General features: G+C 37.7%; 1 protein-coding gene across 2 annotated transcripts in view; it reads right to left on the reverse strand.

Moving 5' to 3' along the window:
• Window positions 1-16,495, reverse strand: part of EPHA6 (EPH receptor A6) — an 893,594-nt gene that overhangs the window by 227,652 nt on the left and 649,447 nt on the right. For both annotated transcript variants that reach the window (XM_049710017.1, XM_033433353.2), the window contains one exon: window positions 12,521-12,706. In XM_049710017.1, coding sequence (XP_049565974.1) covers window positions 12,521-12,706 — 186 coding nt within the window. The remainder of the gene's footprint in view (window positions 1-12,520; window positions 12,707-16,495) is intronic.

Consider the following 16,495-nt stretch of genomic DNA (forward strand, 5'->3'; position numbering starts at 1 on the left):
TGTAGTCTTCCAGTTTTTTTTACTTGGAGTTACTTGGTGTGAAATACTTTCTGAGTCTGTCATCCATCACCTAGAAACACTGTTTCTAGGTATGACCTAGAAACATTGTTTCACTGAGGCAGAAAAATTTGGAATGTTAGAGTTGACATAAGGGAGGCTTTTGTTTTTGTTTTAGTAAATTTATTTAGCTAACATGTAAGAAATACTTATATTAATTATAAATCTTCTTTTAGGGAAATAACTAGTTTCTCTATTTCTTGGAACAAACTAAGAAATCCTGCTAAGGCTCACCCTTGCATCTTCCTCTTTTTAAGCCACCCTTCCTTTTGCTTGAGTTTCTCCAGCAGCCTTATACTTCCTATCCAGACCTGTGTTCCCTAGGCAATATCCTGGAATTTCTTGCAATGAGATATTATCTATATTAAAGAAATCATTAAATCACAGAAACTCCAGCTAATGGAAGGCATTTTTGTATACTTTCATTCCAGTGTAATGGAATACTTCAGTGATTAGGTATATGAAATAGGGACAAAGTCACAGAGGTGCCATAGCTTTCTGTATTTATGGATTGCTGTACCAACTACAACAGCATGTCTCATATATGGCTTTGCCAAAATGAAAACTGAGCTTATTTCAAGAGAATCATGCCATTAATGTTTAGGGGAAAGGTCAATGCATTATTTTCAGGCCCAAGAAACCTGAAATAGCCATTGCATCTGAATGAAAAGGAGAAAAAAAAATCACTGATGTCTTTGGCTGACATTTGTGAGGAGTGGGAAATGAATAAATTCACTCACAGTGATTGATGTAACCTAATAGAAAGGTCAATAAATTCACATCATTCTGTTGCTGCATCTCAATCATGAGTGTCTAAGTTGTGCCTACTTTTATTTCTCAGGCTGAGGAAACACACTATCATATTTCTTCACCCATTCCGAAGTTGAGATTGAGTTTTATAACATATAAGATATAGACTAGGTAATGTGCTCCTACTCTGAAGTTGATTCTGGTACAGTAGAAAAAGACATGTTCCTAAAACACTATAATGTAACATATATAGTTAAAATTTCATGGGAGAAAAACAGGTAAAATATGATTGCTGTTCAGAGGAAGGAGAAATTACAAAAGTACAGAGAAGCACAATTATGAGAAAAGCTGACAATTTCACATAAATGTAACTGACATTAGAGAGTGTTCAAATTTAAAATTGGGCTTGAAGTCCTTGAAAAATTAGGTTCCTTCTTTCCTTTACTTTCTTCCCTCTTTCTTTTTATTCTACCCCTATCCTTTCCTCCCTTTTCCTTCTGTCTTACAATTTTCCTTCATTCATATGAACTTAGTGCTTACTGTATGCTCAGCATCATGCTAGGCACCACAATAAATAAAATAAAGACTATCCTCAAGATATCATGGCCTCCCCAAATCCCCATTCCAATATAACATAGGATTTCCCCCTCTATCCAAAAGCAAGTAATATAAAATATGCATGGGGGGGGGTATGTATCGGAGATTTGGGAGGAGGGAGCTTGAGGGGCGAGTAAGATGAAGCTAGAATAGAAAATTAAGATTAAATGGAGAGGGACTTCCCTGGTGGCACAGTGGTTGAGAATCCGCCTGCCAGTACAGGGGACGTGGGTTCGAGCTCTGGTCCGGGAAGATCCTGCATGCTGCGGAGCAACTAAGCCTGTGCGCCACAACTACTGAGTCTGTGCTCTAGAGCCCGTGTGCCACAACTACTGAAGCCCGTGTGCCTAGAGCCCGTGCTCCACAACAAGAGAAGCCACTGCAATGAGAAACCTGCCCGCCGCAACAAAGAGTAGCCCCGCTTGCAGCAACTAGAGAAAGCCCGCGCACAGCAACAAAGACCCAATGCAGCCAAAAATAAGTAAACAAATTTATTTAAAAAAAAGAAAGATTAAATGGAGAATATGGGGTGGCAAGTACACTGAGTTTAACCCTTAATTAACAGGAAATTAAGGGTCATCAGAAACCAAATGAATGGCAGGATAGTTTTTCCCTACTAATGGGCAGTGGATGGGCTGCTGGAGCCTCTACAAGGGCTGTGGGCAGGAAATGTGAAGGTAAGAGGGAGGCTTAACAGGCATAAAACACAGTGCAGATGCTGCATTGCTCTCCCAGAAAAAAACTCACGGTCATTGCAAAAGGGTGCAGAGGTCCTAATATTATAGGGTAAGAGTTAAGAAACAGTAGACTTTTGGGTCATACATATAAATGATAATTATAGCACAACATGTTAAGTGCAATGTAGATATCTACCAGTATAAAGATTAAGAAAAGATGTTTCATATAAGCTGAGTCATCCCTCATAAGTAGAGTTTGCTGGTTAAGGGCGATGGGGCTGTGGGAAAGAGAGGAATTTCCAAGAAGAGGGCCAAGTATGATCAAATATGATCAGTCACTGATTCACTGAACTATTCATTTGAATATTTCATTTGAAATATGAATCACATAGTGATTTACTGTTAATAGAATATAAACTGAGGTAGAGAAGGCAGGAAATAAGGCTAAAGATATGCTGTGAGTGAAGTCCAATCTTTAGAACCTTGAATTTCTATATACAGTGGCATGAATTTTGTCCTGTGGGTGAAGGAAAGCCATTGAAGGATTCTAAGCAAGGAAAGAAAGTTAAAAATGAGGAAAAACAGGCTTGTACCTAAAAAAAAAAAAAAAAAAAATGAATTCAACAAATGGTGGTGAAATTTTCCATATGAAAAGAAAGAAAGAAAAAAAAAAAGAACCTTGACCCATTCTTCACAGTTTATGCAAAAATTAATTCAAAAGGGATCATAGACCTATATGTAAAACTTCTAGAGGTGAGTAGAAGAGAGTCTTTGTGACTTTGGACTAGGTAAAGAGTTTCTTGATACCACACAGAGAAGCACAATCCATAAAAGAAAAAAGTAAAAAAAATTAGACTTTATCAAAATTAAAAACACTTAGTCTGCTAAAGACACTCTTCATGGAATAGAAAAACAAGCTACAAACTGGAAAAATATCTACAAATCACATTTCTGACAAAGAACTGTATCCAGAAAATATTTAAAAAAAAAAAACTTTTAGAACTCAACATTAAGAAAAAACAACCCAATGAAAGAAAATGGGTAAAAATCTGAAGACACACTTTACCAAAAAAGATATATGGATAGCGAGTACACATATGGAAAGATGATCAAAATCAACAGACATAGGAAATGCAAATTAAAATGACAGTAAGATACCAATATAGACTCACTAAAATGGCTAATTAAAAAAAAATGACAGTATCAAGCATTGCTGATGATGCAGAGTAACTGAAACTCTCATTAATTACTAGTGGAAATGTAAAATGGAACATCCAGTTTGGAAAACAGTTTGGCAGTTTCTTAGAAAATTAAACATATATTTACCATTGGATCTAGTCACTTCACACCTAGGTATTTCTCCAAGATAAATAGAAATATGTGTTTACACAGAGACTTACACATGAATGTTCCTATCAGTTTTATAAATCATCATCCAAACTGGAAACAACCCAGATGTCCTTCAACCGCTGAATGCAGAACCAAACTGATGGTACATCATACAGAGGAGTACTGCTCAGCAACAACAAAGAGGCATGAATCTCAAGTGCATTCTGCTAAGAGAAAGAAGCCAGGTCTGAAAGGCTACTTATTGTGTAATTCCATTTACAGAACATTCTGAAACGCAGTTCTTCCTTAAAGAAATGTTTCGATTAATAAATATAGAAGGAAAGAGACAAATAGAAAAATCACCATTAAAATATGACAGTAGTAATTGTTGCAGGCAAGATCTGCTATGGATGATAAAATTAATGGGAAAAAGTCTGAGGAAAAACAGGATATTTGCATAGTCTAATCTCCTCCCAAATATACATTAACTACAAGAGGGGAAAAGTAATTTTTCAGTAACTTTCTAGGAGACACCACCTTAACCAAGTGACCCCTGTTAACATCCCCAGGAATAATGCACGTGGACATGATGTACCCTCGGATATAATGCATAAAGAGGGTATGCAACTTTTGTGATGTTCCTGCCAAAAATTCATAACCACAAATTGAATCATGAAAAAACAACGGACACACCCAAACTAATGGACATTTTACAAATCACTGACTAGTAGTTTTGAAAACTGTCAAGGTCATGAAAGACAAGGGAAGACTGAAGAATTGCACAGATTAAACGCAGACTGGACTAAGGAGATGCACTAAGTAATGCAATGTGGGATCCTGGATGAGTCCTAGAAGAGAGAAAGGACACTAGTGGAAAAGCTGATAAAATCTGAATAAAAGTCTGTAGTTAAGTAAATAGTACTGTACAGATGTTTGTTTCTTGGCACTGATAATAGTCCTATGCTTATGTAAAATACATCAGGGGAAACAGTGAGAGTTATATTGGAACTATATTATTTGAATAACTTTTCTTGTAAGTCTGAAATTATATCAAGGTGAAAATTTAAGGAAAGTTATAGTAATATATTCCCACAACAACAAAACAAGCATTAAGATATTCATCAAGGGATTAAGTAAGGACACTGATAGATTTCCATTCATTACTTTGAGATAATTTTTTAAATCAGAAATCACATATACAAGGGGCCAATAATTTTTTAAATCAGAAATCACATACACAAGGAGCCAATAATCATTTTAAGGGGCCAATAATCATTTTCAGTGATTAAGATTCCTACTGGTCTTTATTCACTCCTATCAATACATAAGACCATTAGGAACTTGGTGAAAAAGTTCCTAAGTAATGACTGGTTACTTTACCTTGCAGACTGGAAGGATGGTACTCATTCTCCTGAGTTTATGGATGCAAATTAATGTCTATAACATGGATTTATCTATAGCCCTTCTCAAATTTGGAGCCATCAAACTCTTTACCAGAACAAATTGCATCATTCTTTCCAAATGATTTGGAAAGAATTTTCACTTTTGAAATGAGTAAGATTTCACCCTCTAGATGGCTCTATTCAATTTTATTTAGATGTATTAAAAGGCAATATTATGTATGCATAAAGTTGTTTTTATATTCTCTTTCCTCTCCTAGTTCTTACAGTGTTATATTCAGACTGAGCAACCTGTTACTAGAATTTTTAAACTGATACTTCTTATTATAGTCTACCCAATAATTAGCAGGCTGGCTTAGGAAAGAGAGAGAACCACAGGAAGAAGACAGTAAGTTAGAAGTAGATCTAGGGAGGTGATTAGAGTGAATGACCTTGAGAAAACTCAGATACTTAAACAGTGAAGAGACAAGAATAAATTCCTTCTGAATACAGGGGAAGTTTATTCTCTCTTGTAAAGAGAGAAGTACACTCTGGCAGAAAGAAAATAAGCTGGTGATCTGAGTAGCCCTAGTGCTGGTTGAACAGTGTGATACACAGGGCCACCAGACTATGTCATTTTGTTACTGTTTCTCAGAGTCACACTTGGTTCATTTTCTATTTATCCATATGTATACATTATAATTCCAAGTGGCAAATACTTTGCAGTAGATCTCCTGAGACTCCGTTAGACTCCAGAAACTGCATAAGAATAATTCATCACTAATTTCCGTAAACAGTAAATATTAAAGATGGTAGGAGAAGAGAGAAAAATCTCTATTTCTTCTCTTTTTGTTGCCTCTCATCTTTCCTTTTCCCTCGGGTTGCATCTCTTCCTACTTTCATGCTATCAACTCTTTTCCTCATTTATCAACAGTGCTCTTTGGGGCAGCATCTTCTGTCCTGATCTCCAGGTTCTCTTGTGTTCTTAGTAATACCCACAATCTTTCTAACCTTTCCTAATCAGTTTTCTTTCACACTTTTCTCAAGAGCCAGTTCAAATATTCACCAACACCTCAGGTCCTCTACCTATCACCTCAGCAAATGATCTAGCCTTGTACATGACTGAAAAAAGGAAGGCAGGTAACTCCAAAGGCAGCTGGGTCTTCTAGCTACCAACAATCTTTGCATACCATAGTTATCTTTGTACCCGTTTAGGGTCAGTTTGGTACATTTTCTTCCAGTGCCTCAGGGATTTAGAAAAGAAAGAATACATGGGAAAATGAGAATAAGTTTTGAGATGATTTTGTCATTTAGTATGAAAGCAATCTAGGATTTAAGAGGGATGGTGGAGAATGAAACCAGAGAAAGAAGACCCAGGGACCTGACCCAGGAGGGCAGGCGTTTTGACTTTCTTATCCATTGCCAAATACCTAATGCTTAGAAAAGTGCTGGAGCATAGTAGTTAGGCACATAATAAATATTACTTAAATGAATAAATGATTTAAAGAATGCTAAGCATTTGGAATCTAAGTAAGAAATGAACACAATCTAATTTGCTTTTTTTTTTTTTTTTTTTTTTTTTTAGCGGTACGCGGGCCTCTCACTGTTGTGGCCTCTCCCGTTGTGGAGCACAGGCTCTGGACGCGCAGGCTCAGCGGCCATGGCTCATGGGCCCAGCCGCTCCGTGGCATGTGGGATCTTCCCGGACCGGGCACGAACCCGTGTCCCCTGCATCAGCAGGCGGACTCTCAACCACTGTGCCACCAGGGAAGCCCTAATTTGCATTTTTAAGCTATCAGTCTGACTGCAGTGCACACATGCCTCACTCTAAAGTCCACTGCAATCTTGGCCTTGATTCTCACAGTGGGCTGTGTCCTCCTAGTTTCTCCATCCAATAGATGCTTCTCAATCCTTATTTTATTTGGCTTCCCAGCTCATTTTATGCTAATGACCCATCTTTCATTCTTAGAGATCTGTCCTCCTTCTTCCAGGTTGTTCTGTCTGTCTCTTTCATAAGCTTTTCTTTTTAAGTCAGCCTGTTAGGGCTAGTTCTCCTCAACCTTCTGGGTAATTTCATCCTCCCGATGGCTTCAACTACTGATCACCACCCATCATTTGCACCCGCACACCAGAATCCTACCCAGGCTTCAGAGGCTTCCTGGAAGTCTTTAAATGTCCAAGACACTTCCAACTTATCACATCCAAATCAGAATTCATTGTTAACCCTCCAAATCTATTATTTCTCCATAATTTCCTTTCCATCTCCCTGCTTATGTAAACCAGAAGCTTGGAAGTCATCCAAAACCATCCCCATTCCCTCAATCCCCACATATAATCAGTCACTCAAGTCTCCTAATTTAACCTTGGAAACAGCTCTTGAATCTATTTCTTCTCTTTATCTTTCTCATCATTTTTCACTTGGATTACTATACTAGCCTCCTTACTGTTTTACCTGCCTCTAGTTTTCTCTTTCAATATGTAATTCACACTGTTATTACTTAGCTCCAGCTGTTTTCGATGCTGCCCCAACATGCCACATTCTTTCTTAGCACAAGGGTTCAGAACTTATTGTTTCCTCTGCCTGGAGTACTACCCTGCCAAACCCTAGCATGGCTTGCTCCTTCACTTCACTCAGGTTTGTTCTCTTTATCTAAAATTATATTGATATATTTAGATTCCTTTTTGTTTCCTCCAGCAGGTAAAAGCTCTGTCTTTTTCACTACTCTATTACCAGTGATTAGAAGAGTTGGCACCCAATAAATATTCTCTGAATAAAATAATGAGTAAGTTAATGAATAATTGTATCCAAAATAGCCCATGCCGCACCATATTGGGAAATACTGGCCTACTTGTTTGTTGCTCCCAGTAGACTGGAGCCAACCAATGAGCTTCTCAAGAGCACTGAGACCTTTTTTTCTCTATCTCTAGGTTTTAATAAGCAGTAGTGTCTGACACCTTGGTGGTGCTCAGTAAATGTTTCTAGGAAAACAAAACAAAGTAAAACAAAACTCTTAACCTACCTCAGTTAGTTGAGTAGCTGAATTTCACAAAGAAGTCTAATTTCTTTCATTAGAATCAGTTTCACAGAATGTTTTACTCCCTTCAACATATATTCCAAATATCCAAACCTTGATTTTGCTTACAGCAAAATTTTACCTATACTTTTCTACTTTACAGACTGTAAGATAAACACTTTATTAAAGGCACTTTTTGTTTCTTCCTGATCACCAATATGAACCTGACAGTATAATAAAGTTGGAGGTGGGGTGGTAAGTTATTACTGGCACAAACTTTCCTTACCAACATCTCATGACTCTTTCTTTTGGCACAGGAATGAAATACAAACATGTTAGGGTTAGATGTGACCTTTCTTGTTTTGTAGTACAATCTGAACTTTTCAATCTTTTGTGCAGAGGAAAATATTGAGGCTTAAAGACACTGAATAACTTGCACAAGACCCTGTGTCAAGTAGCAGAATATACAAGCAGGTGGAGAGGCAGCTATCATATTGGTGGCAACTGTAATAGTCGAAATCTTGGAGAATATATTACTTGACAAGTAAAATGCAATTCTGGGACTGGAGAAACAGTTCTTGTGTATTTATTGTCTATTTGACTGGCCTGAATCTACTCTCTGACTTAGAGTCCATGTGGACCCATCAAAATTATTTGGAAGGAACCCTCAATATTCTGGAATATTTAAAGATGGTTTGTGCAGGCCCAGTACTTTGTGTTATAGATTCTATGCTGTTCTAGAGTCTTTAGCAATGTCCCATGATAAAATAAATTTATGTTTGGGAATTTATTTGATATCCTGATTGAATTCTATTATTCCTCACTGGATTTATGATTTATTTGAGATGTAGTTAGTATACCTACATTTAGTTGTTACCTAAGCTGGGAGATAGGCACTTCATTCTTTCTCCTTTTGGTTCTTCCATATCATCATGAATTCAAACTGTAGGGCCCCATCTTCTAGAGTGTGGTTACTGCATTGTGTTTATCATTTAACCACAATTCTTATCTTTTTATAGAAGGTAGCACTTTCTCTTTTGGATATGTAGTTAATGACACTTGTGTATACATCACCTGTTACAAACTGCTACTATCCATGGTACTAATAGCTACAAGTCTGTTCTCTAACTGACGGCTTCTATTTGCTTCTTGGAGAAAATGTATGTGCTAAGCAAATGGTTTAGCTGGATTAATCTCTATCTATATCAGTTGCTTCTTAATAGGTTAATTAAATTGTGATGTGTGTTAAACAGATAGGTTCAACTTTTATCTGACACACTTTCTATATAATACAGCTTTTAATCATTTAACTTTGAAGTTTATAATAAAAGTAGTTATATGCACAAGTATGAAAGAGCAAAAGTGTTTCCAAGAACTTTATAATATGTATCTCTCGGCAATAAAACCTATAGGTAAGATAAAAATTATGCATATTAAGAATTTATTAAAGAATCTGATGAAGATTTTGATCTATAATTTTGCATTACTTGCAACTGAGAGTCAGTGCATTTATTTCTCAGAACCCCAGGATAATCTACTAACATGACTGTATAAACCTATACTGCATCTTTATCTTTGTCAGTATTATCTTTTATGCAATATGATAGTCCTTAGGGAGCATTAATTGCTAGCTATCTCTTAGCCACTTAAGGGTAATCTTGGAACAATTACCGTGTATTTATGGGAATGAGGTATTCATTTATTTATTGTCTTTCTCTTAAAAATCCCATAGCATTTGCAAGAAGATAACAGTATAAATACGCCCACTTGTCTTTGCGGGAATTATTCCTTTCCCCATCTCCACCACCCACCTCAGCATCACCACAACACCCTTATGTGGGGCTCATACTTACAAGTTAAAACTACAATGATTATTGCCACTCAAAAGCATATTGAATCTATCTTTTCTCAATTAGCCTTTCTTTTCTTTTCTTATCTTTTCTCTCGTTCTTTTTCTTTTTCTTAAAATGGAATAAGGACCTTCACCTAGGAATCATACAAATTGGGCTACGTAAGGGTCACTGGTCCCAATTTTACACAAGATTGTTAGAGATGTAAAGCAATCACTGTGTTAGTTGTTTGAATGTCTTTGTGAAATAAACTGAGTATTTCAAACTGGCAGACAAGTGCCATAGATTATCTTATTAAACCTCTTCAGTTGATTTAGAATAATTCCTACTACTTCATAGGGCCAAATTACATATAATATTATATAGATAGATAATAAAACACATAGGGATACATGAATAATTCACAGAATGTGATTTATCAAAGGTAGAAAATAAATATCTGATCTGAATTTATTGTTAGAAAATTATTTCCAGATATTTCATGCATAAATACTCATACGAGGACTTCAACAGCATACTTAAATTATTTTAAATGCTTTGCAAAGGTTCATAATCCAACTTTAAAATTATCTTTTTCATTCCAGAGAGATATAAAACAGAAGGAATAACTTGAAATGTTCATGCTAAATTAATGACAAGGAATTCAGAAAATATAAAAGAAATAATTAATATGTTGTTTCCTCTCTCTCTTTTAGATTAGTATTTTTGCTAGGTATTGTGGCATATCTGGATCTCTCCAAATTTTTCATAAGAGGTAGTTCATTCCACTCATCTAAATATTTTCCTTATTTTTAAAAAAGTATTGTGTTATTTTATTCAGATTGTCATTTATTTAATGCTATTTAATTCAGATAAGGCAAAGTGTAAAACTCTGACTTATTCACTGTGATACAGCAAAATAAAAAGCAAAGAAACAAAAAATCCCATGGGTCTGTCAAACAGACAGATCTCAGTTTGAACATCAGTCATACCACTTACTATGGGTTAGAGGTCCTTATGTGGGTTAATTCACCCGTTTGATATTCAATATCCTTCAGTGAATACTGAAGGTTCAGCAGATATGCATAAGAGTTGCCATGAGAATGAAATGGTAAACTATAGTACCAATAATAGCTACCATTTAATGCGGCTTACTATGAGTCACATGCTATGCTAAATGTTTTATACATTTATAAAATTAAACCTTACAGCATTCCTATTGGGTAGGACTTATTTCGGCCCCATTTTACAGTGTGGAAGTAAACAATAGAGATGTTAAATCATCTACCTAAAACTTCACAAGACTTCAGTGGTAGGAGTGGAATTCTAACTGATGTCCATCTGTTTGGTTATCTATTGCTGTGTAATAAACTATCCAAAACGGAGCGGCTTAAAACAACAACCATTTTATTATCTCTCATGATTTTACGGGTTGATTGGACTGAGCTGGGTGGATACTTTGCTCCACAAAATATCATCTGCAGCTGCAGCCATCTGGCAGTAGAAGTAGGGGCTGTAATGTCTGAGATGGTTCTTTACAAAGTTGGCACTCAGTGCTGACTATCTGCTGGGAGCTCTTGTGGAGCTGTTGTTGACTAGAATGCCTCAGTTCTCCTTTTTGCAGTTCTGTGTGTGGCCTCACCATATGTACTGGCTTTGCTCAACATTGGAGACTAAGTTACATGACAGAGTGTTCCAAGAGGATAAGGTCCAGTGTACAAATATGTAAGATGCTTCAACTTGTATCACACTTGTTAATGTCCCATAGGCCAAGGCTAGTCACATGGACAAGTCCACAATCAATGTGGGAGAGAACAACACAAGGGCATGAATACTGGAAGGTTCTTAGTAGAAGGCCACTAAAGTAACAGCCCATGGCAACAGCTGAAATCAAAAGCAAACTTTTGCATCCTCCAAACTATCATGGCTATCAGTAATTTTCTGTTCTCCTTGGATAGCATGTTGGCCAATGCATTGTGAGAAGGACTTTGGAGTTTCAGACACAGAGTCAGTTAAATGTTTTTGGTAAGCTTTTACACTTTCCTTCTTCCAAATATAACATGAAATTTCAATTTCATCTAAATGGTTTTAAAAGAAATTTCAGTTTTACAAAAGAAAAATGCCTCTCAAAGAGATTATTTTTATGAGTTTATAATGCCGTACTATATTGAGTTTTATGTTATAACTCATTAGTGAATAAAATAAGGAGAAATATTAAGTTATGCCTTATCATTATTCAAATAAAAGTGAATATATTGCAATCTATTTCTTAGATGATATGATTAGTTTTGGATTTCTGAGGAACTTTTTTCCCAAAGGAATGGTTTTGATCCCACTATTTCTGTAAACTCTGGATTTTTATTTCAGAAATTGTAATGCTTTTCTTCATTTTATATAAATTGAAATAATATAGCTCTAATGGCATTTATGTAGGTAGGTTCCATAAAGAACTTTTTATTTAAAAGTTTTCTTTAGATAAAGCATTCTATATTTGTATATGACATTTATTTACAAACAGAACAATTTTACCTTAATGACCCCAAATATTTTAACTGTTTCTCCTATTAATATTGAAATTTAGGCAGGTTCAGAAGAAGTGAATTGCTTACAGAAATTAGGAAAAAATATATAACCCTTTACCTTGATTTATTATTTCAAGTTAAATTAGCAAATGATTTACAGGTAATAAAAAAACATTTCAAAGCTGTTTGGTGACCAATGCAAACTCTGATAATGTCATAGACTAATATCAAGACTCCAAGGGACAATATCTGAAGATGATATCTGAACTAAGTTATCCCCTAAATGGCTGTGATGTTGCTATTAAGCTTTTTTTATTTATTTAAGGAATTGAGACAGATATATAAAAGAAGAAAATCAGTACTTACTTTTTGTGACAACACCTTCTAAGCGAATGATATTTGGGTGGTCAAACTGACCCATGATACTTGCTTCTCTTAAAAAATCTCTTCTTTGCCGATCCATGTGGCCACCTTTCAAAGTTTTGATGGCAACTGGGATCTCTCTTTTCCCTGGTGTTTTCAAACGCCCACTACAGACTTCTCCAAATTCACCTTAAAATATGAACAAAAGTAGTTAGTTGTTTAAACAGAATACTTATATTCCAGAAAAACTGAATTGTCACAAAGTACCATCTTTTTGTTTTTTAAGATGATGACTCTCAAGTGTGCCATTTTTACACAGAGATCTCTTCCTTAAAAATTAAACTTGTAATGACAATATGTCTGATCAGCATCATTTGTAATGAATAATGAAATGCATTTTCATATACTGTACCACAGGAACTTCCATTGATAGATATCCCTGATCTGTTGAGAAATTATGACAGGCAGAATGGGTGATGCTAATGCAATTCTATAGAAAAGCAATCACTCCATAACATTTCCTGTTCCTGTTCTCAATACTGATATATGGGCCAAATTCCTGCTCTTTTCAGGGAATCCATCAGGCATATGTACTTGATTTGATTGCACAGGCATATGTCTGGGCTTCACTGCCATTAGAAATCAATGCTAGGGTCAACTGGTATATGAACATATTGAAAAGACCACACTATAATTATAGTTAATTAACTATAATTACTTATTATAGTTGAGTTCACACAGGTTACATGGTTTGAATACAAATACAGTAAAATTATCTACAGTTCAGCAATGGCTCCAATGGATAGATTAAAAAACAGCCAAATATTTATCATGAATTTACTACATATATATCCAGTGCTAGAGTGCTGTGGATTTCAAAGAAGTATAAGAGCTGGTCTTTGTTCTTTGTAGCTTATAGTCTAGAAGGAGAATTTAGATGAAACACTGAAACACTTAGGAACCTAAGAACCAATCCATGCAAATGTCGTATTATTTAAGTAAGAACAATGGGAGCTGCAAGACTTCCTGGAGGAGGTGGAAACTTTTGCTGGACCTTGAATGATGGTTAGGATTCAGATATTCAAGAAAACTAGCAACATTCCAGACAGGAGTATATGGAGAGAGGGAAGTGAAGACAAAGTTTCAACGGTCAGAAACAGTAAAGAGAATGACATGGACGTAGGGCAGTAAGGAGACAAGGTTGACTAGAGGGGTTATTGAGGGAAGGACGGTCAGAGACTTCTCAGTGCAATGCAGTAAATTCAATAAAGCTTGAGATTTCATATTTAATTTTTCTATGGTCAATTCCCTGCATTTACTTAAAAGCATGATGCTTGATCCCCAATTTATTCATCTATAAGTGAATATAATAATGAAACCTTTTGTAATTCTATAATGTTCCTTCCCCATAAGGATACTGGGAAGATCAAAAGTGATAATGCATATAAAAGTGCTTACAAACTGTAAAGTACTATTTATGTGCTTTAAGTTATATAAATCTTTGGAAAGGTGAAAGAAATAAAAATTAAAATATCTTCAGTTGGTTTATTAGCTAGCAGTTCTGGTCAGTAGCTCGATGCTATGTAAGTTTAAGTGTAGAGGATCAAATTAAATTTTTGCAGCACCACAGATTATCCATATTTTCTTTGAACCAATTCATTACAGTCAACTAAATGTTGACTATTCATGAATATTAATTATATTTCGGTATAGATGTTAAGATGTTTTTCTAAATGAAAAAAAACTAGAAAGGAAATAAGCCAAAACTTTGCTTCCTAAATTATGTGTAAACATGTCCATTAGAAATAAAAAGCAGGAGGAGGGGAAGACGGCGGAAGAGTAAGATGCGGAGATCATCTTCCTCCCCACAGATACACCAGAAATACATCGACACGTGGAACAACTCCTACAGAACACCTACTGAACGCTGGCAGAAGACCTCAGACCTCCCAAAAGGCAAGAAACTCCCCACGTACCTGGGTAGGGCAAAAGAAAAAAAGAAAAAACAGAGACAAAAGAATAGGGACAGGACCTGCACCAGTGGGAGGGAGCTGTGAAGGAGGAAAGGTTTCCACACACTAGGAAGGCCCTTCGCGGGCGGAGACTGCGGGTGGTGGAGTGGGGGAGCTTCGGAGCCGCGGAGAGCGCAGCAACAGGGCTGCGGAGGGCAAAGCGGGGAGATTCCCGCACAGAGGACCGCTGCCGACCTGCACTCACCAGCCCGAGAGGCTTGTCTGCTCACCCTCCGGGGTGGGCGGGGGCTGGAAGCTGAGGCTTGGGCTTCTGTCGGGGCACAGGGAGAGGACTGGCGGCGTGAACACAGCCTGAAGGAGTTAGTCCACCACGGCTAGCCGGGAGGGAGTCCAGGAAAAGGTCTGCAGCTGCCGAAGAGGCAAGAGACTTTTTCTTCCCTCTTTGTTTCCTGGTGCACGAGGAGAGGGGATTAAGAGCACCGCTTAAAGGAGCTCCAGAGATGGGCACGAGCCACGGCTAAAAGCATGGACCCCAGAGACAGGCAGGAGAAGCTAAGGCTGCTGCTGCCGCCACAAAGAAGCCTGTGTGCGAGCACAGGGCAGTCTCCTCACCTTCCTTCCGGGTAGCCTGTGCAGCCCGCCACTGCCAGGGTCCCGGGATCCAAGGACAACTTCCCCAGGAGAACGCGCGGCGCACCTCAGGCTGGTGCAACGTCACGCCGGCCTCTGCCACCACCCCACACTCCGTGCCCCTCCCTCCCGCCAGCCTGAGTGAGCCAGAGCCCCCGAGTCAGCGGCTCCTTTAACCCCGTCCTATATGAGCGAAAACAGACGCCCTCCTGCAACCTACACGCAGAGGCGGGACCAAATCCAAAACTGAGCTGCTGGGAGCTGTGAGAACAAAGAAGAGTAAGGGAACTCTCTCCCAGCAGCCTCAGAAGCAGCGGATTAAAGCTCCACAATCAACTTGATGTACCCTGCATCTGTGGAATACATGAATAGACGACGAATCATCCCAAATTGAGAAGGTGGACTTTGAGAGCAAGATTTATGATTTTTTCCCCTTTTCATCTTTTTGTGAGTGTGTGTGTGTATGCTTCTGTATGAGATTTTGCCTGTATAGCTTTGCTTCCACCATTTGTCCTAAGGTTCTATCCGTCCTTTTTTTTAAAAATTTTTTTCTTAGTTATTTTTTGATTTAATAACTTTATTATATTTTATTTTATTTTACTTTATCTTCTTTCTTTCTTTCTTTTTTCCTTCCTTCCCTCCTTCCTTCCTTCCTCCCACCATCACTCCCTCACTCCCTCTCTCCTTTCTTTCTTTCCTTCTTTTCTTCTTTCTTTCTTTGTTCCTTTCTTTCTTTCTTTCTTTTTTTCTTTCTTCCTACTTCTACTAATTCTTTCTCTCTACTTTTTCTCCCTTTTATTCTGAGCCGTGTGGATGAAAGCCTCTTGGTGCTGCAGCCAGGAGTCAGTGCTGTGCCTCTCAGGTGGGAGAGCCAACTTCAGGACACTGGTCCACAAGAGACCTCCCAGCTCCACATAATATCAAACGGCGAAAATCTCCCAGAGATCTCCATCTCAACGCCACCACCCAGCTTCACTCAACAACCAGCAAGCTACAGTGCTGGACACCCTATGCCAAACAACTAGCAAAACAGGAATACAAGCCACCCATTAGCACAGAGGCTGCCTAAAATCATAATAAGTCCACAGACACCCCAAAACACACCACCAGACGTGGACCTGCCAACCAGAGAGACAAGATCCAGCCTCATCCACCAGAACACAGGCACTAGTCCCCTCCACCAGGAAGCCTACACAACCCACTGAACCAACCTTAGCCACTGGGGACAGATGCCAAAAACAACGGGAACTACGAACCTGCAGCCTGCAAAAAGAGGACTCCAAACATAGTAAGATAAGCAAAATGAGAAGATAGAAAAACACACCGCAGATGAAGGAGCAAGATAAAAACCCACCAGACCTAACAAATGAAGAGG

The sequence above is a fragment of the Orcinus orca genome, chromosome 5 (assembly GCF_937001465.1).
Source record: "Orcinus orca chromosome 5, mOrcOrc1.1, whole genome shotgun sequence".
Taxonomy (NCBI): domain Eukaryota; kingdom Metazoa; phylum Chordata; class Mammalia; order Artiodactyla; family Delphinidae; genus Orcinus; species Orcinus orca.